We start from the raw sequence: 6,118 nt of genomic DNA, 5'->3' as shown, positions 1-6,118 counted from the left end.
AGATACATTTCAACAACAGCCTCATTCCCACTTTTGCCTCCATTTTCTACCAGTGAACTGAGCAGAAAGGCAACCATTTTATTTTTGGATGTCAGACATGAGCAGAGCTTGATAAAGTCTTTCTTCCCCTTTGGCTTTTCCAAATTCTGGCCAGCAAGCAGAATGCTAGTCCCTCACTTTTCCCATCCTCAATTTGGAAATATCCCAATAGTGCAGATTTTTATTTTACCTGTCCATTTGTGGGCTCCTAAAAGAAGACTAAGACCATTTATGTTCCTTGTTTAGGACAAAGGAGAGTAACATCTGAAGGAAACATGACATTTATTGCATAATATCAGGCTATGTACACATACAATATAAAATAAACATTTGATAGAGCTGTATTTAATGCTGTAGTACAAAGAGAGGCAGAGCAGCTTATTTAGGTAGCAAATTACATTTTTAAAAAAATTTCTGAGAGCCCTCAATGCCTTCACAGCTTTTTACCAACGAGGTGCAAAATACGGTTCAATAGTATTGTTCAACGGTATGTGAATACTGTGGCCCAGGCCCAAACAAAGTTAAACTGTGACTAATGGCTACTTTATACCTATGACTTAAAAAAAAACCCCAAAGAACAAATCCCCATAGATACCAGAGGAAAGGGGCTGTGTTGGACTGGTTCTATGGCATCAGGGGAAGAGACCCCACCACTGCTCTATCTGATTCATTCAGATTGTTATTTTTCTTGGGACTGAATCAAAATTACATCTAATTGCCCCCCACCAGGCCAACATCTTATATAAATAAATCCATTTTCCAACAGCGAGGCTTATGCTAGACAAAGAACCTTAGGAAACAAAAGGCTACTCATTTGGGGGAAAGAAATAGTTGGTTTGGGGAGCGGGAGGAGAAGCTAAGAGGAAGAGGTGTAGAAAACAGCTTCACTGGCTTTCTTCCCTGCTGCCTTCCAGTGTAAACAGTACTTGCAAGGGCTTTGGCTCTCTCTGTGGGAAGCAGAGAAAGGTCTCCTGCCAAAGGTAACATCTCAGGGTATGGCAAGAAGCTGAATTCTATGCACACCTGGCTGACAGATGGAGCAGAAGGTGTGGGTGAGGTAAAGGTTCAACAGTGTCCTGTAATGGAGACACAACTGCATACATGGGGGAGGGGGATGAAATTACTCTGGATTGCTCTTAGGATCTCATCCCTAAACTCCTAGGCACATGGGGGTGTGTGTGGAGAAACTGCATTTAAATACATATACATGGTTTAAAAACAACAGCATGAAAGCAGAATATTCAGGTATTGTCATAGAAATTCACACGATCTGTGTTTCCATCCGTTTCTGCGGTACAAAGTGCTGAAATTCTTCTGAGCAAACAGAAGATAGGGAAATTATTTACTCCATCCATCATTTTCTGTGGACAGTCCCCGCAGTGGAAGAAAAACAGAAAAGAGCTCAATTTATAAAATCTTCATCTTCCTCCCTTTTTAAAACATCGGTGTGACAGAGCCATTTTCAGGTACCATCTAGGAAATGGTTGTTTAGATGCCATGACCAGAAATGAAGAAAGAACTGTGGTTTTACCACAGAATTTACTTGTGAAGGTAGAAGCCAAGCTGCTTGGAGAAGAGAAGGGAAAATTCTTTAATGGGGCAAGGAAGGAAAAGGAAAGGCGTTTCACAGATCTGTGGAAATGGAGGGAGGAAAAAACTTCTGAGTTATCACAGTTCAACCTTGGAAATGGTGAAGATGTTTCAAAATATGTCAGGTACTGTTAACAGGAATGGGAGAGGCAGAGAAGAAAATAGAGCCTTTAAAAATATCACCCAATAAGCATATAATAAATTCTAACAGACGTTGACTGGTCAGTTGAAAACAACATGAAAGCTTACATCCTAATAAACGTTGAAAGGACTCGGCTGCTGTTTTTTTTTCATCCTATGCTCTTTTCCTCCCTTTCACTGAGTATCTATCTATATCCAAATTCCTTACAAAAATAAAAACGAGACGGTATTTCTTTCTATACAGAACTGTCTATGTTGACCACGGCTTGACCTCAAGCCAAGCTAAAGCCCTCATAGTGGTCGATGGCTTGCGTAAGTCGCGTGCTCAGGATCTCCTTGGTGCTGTATTTCGGCAGGTCAAGGAGGTTGTAGCAGGTGTGAGCTACCGGCAGGTAATCTTCCCCACTGGATGTCGACTGGATGACGATGCGTAAACTTGACATGCCGTAGATGGGAATGCGATCACTGCCCGTCAGGAATACTGGAAGAGGAGAAGTGGATAATCCATGATGTTCCATTATGACGATACAGTGGTGCCTCGCTTGACAACGTTAATTTGTTCCAGCGAAATTGCTGTAGAGCGAAAACGTCGTCAAGTGAAATAAAAAAAACCATTGAAATGCATTGAAAACCGTTCAATGCATTCCAATGGGCTGAATACCCGTTTGTCCAGCGAAGATCCTCCATACGGTGGCCATTTTCGGGTGCCTGTTAAGCGAGAAATGGCTCCTAAAAACAGCAGGGAGCTATTTTGAGCAGCCGGCGGCCATTTTGAAAACCCGACGATCAGCTGTTTTGATCGTCGTAATGCAAAGAATCGGTTCCCAAAGCAGGGAACTGATCGTCGCAAAGCAAAAAATAACCCATTAAAACCTCATTTTGCGATCACAATTGCGATTGCAAAAACATTGTCGTGAAGTGGATTCGTCGTTATACGGGGTAATCGTTAAGCGGGGCACAACTGTACTGTGCTAAGGAGACCAGCATCTTTGATGTCTTACACAGACCTCCTGCATTTTCCCTTCTGCAATAAGGACCCCCATTGAACAGCCACTACCCTCAGCAACAATGACCCATTGTGAAGAAGAAAGAGTACTGTTCTCACACTGAGCAAATGCTTCTAAGAGGGCTGAGTCTACATGGAATACACTTAAGGTTTTCAAACCAAGCTGAGATGGCCATCTGCCAAAAGTGCTTTAGCTCTGTTTTTCTTGACCTGACAAGAGATTGAACTAGGTGTCTACTGGGTTTCCTTACCCTTCTTTTCTGTTACTTGAGTTTCCTGGTTTGACAGTCTTTGGCCCAAGGCCTAATTCAGGTATACCTGGGCCAGTAATATGCCAGGCAGGTGAGCAAGACAACAAACAATCCACGTTCATTTGCTGACAATATACAATCCATTCTAGGATTCTTCTGGGACAGGAGGTTGTGATGAAGCCCACTACCCTCAGTTAGGTAGACTCTTTCCAGGGGTGTTTCCCACCCCCACCCCCGAAATTCAGGGCAGAAGAGAGAGATTCTTACTTTAATCTTGGCTGGCTCTTATCAGTCAGCAGCCTATACCTGGCCATTTTCAGGTGCCTCTACAGGGGCGGGACTCTTCCTTGGGACTGTAGGTTGGTAGTAAAGCACTTGCTTTCGGTCCAGAATGTCCCAGGTCCAGTCCTCAGCATTTCCAAGCAGGGCTGGAAAACTCCAGCATGAATGGTGGCGGTACTGAGCCAAATACTGGGCTTCCTCTACTGCCTTATTCTTTAATCCTGCTAGGCTCATTCATTTTTGCTTGGTGTTACACTCACCACCGTTCCAAGTTTTCCTCCTGTCTAAATGAATTGTATCAGTGTAAGGGTCCCCTAACTTTGACCTTTTCTGTCTGCTTCTACCATTTGTGCTTATATTCCTGCACATGTCCCTCCACTGCAGCGTGTGGATGGTACCCATCAACAGAAGTTCTACTCCATCCATTTGAGTGAATATGGTCACGACTTCCATAGCCCACATTCCTCAATACATCGGTCTAGTACAATGGTTATCGACCTTGGGTCCCCAGAAGTTCCTAGACTACAACCCCCAGAAGCCCTTGCCAGCACAGCTGGGGTGAAGGCTTCTGGGAGTTGCAGTCCAAGAACACTGGAGGACCTCAGGTTGGGAACCACCAGTCTAGTGGAGGACATCAAATATTGCTTAGTTTACCAAGAACAAGCCTGTCATTTTAGTTTTCAGAATCATCACTCAGTAAATTAAGTTACAGTCACAGAGATCCGAAGATATTTTACTACCTTAAATTAAATAAATACTTACAAAGAAACTTTTTCTTCTTTTCCAGAGGAAACTCATGGAAGGTCTCCCAGAACATCTGAACAGTCGGATGTGTAACTGAGTAGTCCCCCTTGTAAACTGCACTCTTTAAACAAGACACAAGTGGTAACAGTGATTTTAGAAAAGTAATGGTCAAATTTTTGCATTAATTCAGAAAGTGAGGCCCTCTGAACTTTTAACTCAGCTAAGCAGTTTGCAGGTTGTAAGTGCTCAACACTTATAGCCTGCAAACTCAAGCTTCATGGATTTATAGGTGTCGCAAAAAATCTCCAGTATCATTTAAAGCACAGTAGCTCTCTCTGAAATTCTCCACCACTATTCTATGCAAATTTATTCAGAAGTAAGTATGACTTCAGTGAGAGTTATACCCACATATACACACCTTTCTGGGAATAAAACCCACTGCTTACATTATTTTGCTTAGTGTAGAAGGTTGCACTAGAGTAGGCCCACTGAATCAGTAGATTTGGGAATAAATTTCTCTGTAAGTTCCATTGATTCAAATGCCCCTACTCTAGTCACAACTTCATGCCATCAAATTAGAACCAACTTGTTGTGACCCTAATTGAGCTTTCAAGATAAATAATATATTTAAGAAGTGGTTTTACCAGATTCATACCCCTGTAAGCTTCCATGGCTGAGCAGAAATTTGATCCTAAGTCTTCGTCCATTATTTTATCTACTACATCATAATGGATATCCCAGTTACAACTTACTACGCTAAATAAATTGCAAATGGAGTAGATCCCTTTGAATCAAAGGAAATTAAATAGCAAATGGAGGAGTTGACTCATCAAACCCCACTGATTTAATGGGCCTTTTTTAGTGCAAGTTACTATACTAAGCAATAGGATTTCGGTCACTGAATGCAGTGGAGCTTATTTCTCAGTGTACATGCACAGGATTACCATTAGTACAGCATTCAGTCACAAGATTCATGAATTTAGAATGATTTAATATATCCTGCCTCCCCCAATCACACTACAACTTCCATTCTTCCTATCCAGAAGACATGCTAACAAAAGATAAAGCAGGTTTGCTTAAGCCACTTAATGATCCTGAGAAATGGAAAGTTTCCTTGCCACTCATCTGCAGAGGGAAAGTAAGAGGAAGTTTTCTGTTTCTTTTCAATTGTTAGTAATCAAAATCCTTGATGCACTGAAGGGGCCTTTTTAAAAAAGTATTTCAAAGCAGAACTGATGCATGTTCAATGATTAAAAAGAAATAGAAAACCTTCTCTCCGTTCCTTTCCACAGGGAAGCTGCAAGGACATTTTCAATGTTTCAAGATTGTTAAGCGGTTTAAGCAAAGAAACAGCTTAAGCCAACCACTTTGGTTTGATCCTAGAAATCACGCATGCTGGAACTGAACCAAAACAGAGCAATCATACCCACACCAAAAAGTAGCCCTTGACAGGTACCCCAAAAGGTGCAGGTAAGCACTGATCAAGGATGGGCTGGTTCGCAATAGCATGTACCTTGTATGTTCACTGGGAAAGGGAGCAATTCAGCCCATCCTATCCAGACCAAACTGACAAACGCCAATTTGATTGCAGTCCCACAAAAGGACAAAAGAGATGGAGCTGTTTCCCAACTTACCTCCTCCAGTTCTTTCCAGTTGTAATTGCTGCTTCCAACAATCATAGCCCTCAATTCAGAGGGCTGGAACAGTTCCAGAACCTTCCCACCACAAACCTTCAGGAACCCAGTGGAAAAGGCTGTGTACCACTCATGTACCGAAACGTTGAAGATGTAATTCACATAGGCATCAACAAATTCCTGCCTGAAAGATTGTAAGACAAATCTTGGTTCATTATAGTGGTGAAAAGGGAAAAGCCATAGATCAGAAGCCATCAAATCAGCACTGCTAGCAAAGCTCCCAAATCCTGCTCAGATGCACCTACATTTCTACATTCTATGACCTGGACCTAACTGAGAATAGAATTATGATCATAGAACTGCAGAGCTCGAAGGGACCTATACAGTGGTGCCTCGCTTGACGAGGATAATCTGTGCCGTTGAAATCGCTG

General features: G+C 42.2%; 1 protein-coding gene across 9 annotated transcripts in view; it reads right to left on the bottom strand.

Moving 5' to 3' along the window:
• Positions 1–304: 304 nt before the first annotated feature.
• HERC3 (HECT and RLD domain containing E3 ubiquitin protein ligase 3) overlaps positions 305–6,118 on the bottom strand; it is a 67,006-nt gene continuing 61,192 nt past the window's right edge. For all 9 annotated transcript variants that reach the window (XR_013545783.1, XM_073001970.2, XM_073001971.2 and 6 more), the window contains 3 exons: positions 5,688–5,871; positions 4,072–4,174; positions 305–2,251 (listed from right to left, as the gene is read on the bottom strand). Coding sequence is in view for 8 of the 9 variants with exons in the window: in XM_073001970.2 (XP_072858071.2) it covers positions 2,043–2,251; positions 4,072–4,174; positions 5,688–5,871 (496 nt within the window). In the remaining variant the exon portion in view is untranslated. The remainder of the gene's footprint in view (positions 2,252–4,071; positions 4,175–5,687; positions 5,872–6,118) is intronic.

The sequence above is a fragment of the Pogona vitticeps genome, chromosome 5 (assembly GCF_051106095.1).
Source record: "Pogona vitticeps strain Pit_001003342236 chromosome 5, PviZW2.1, whole genome shotgun sequence".
In the NCBI taxonomy this organism is placed as follows: Eukaryota; Metazoa; Chordata; class Lepidosauria; order Squamata; family Agamidae; genus Pogona; species Pogona vitticeps.
The sequence above is the reverse complement of the archived record's forward strand: the minus strand, read 5'-3'. Positions and strand labels throughout refer to the sequence as shown.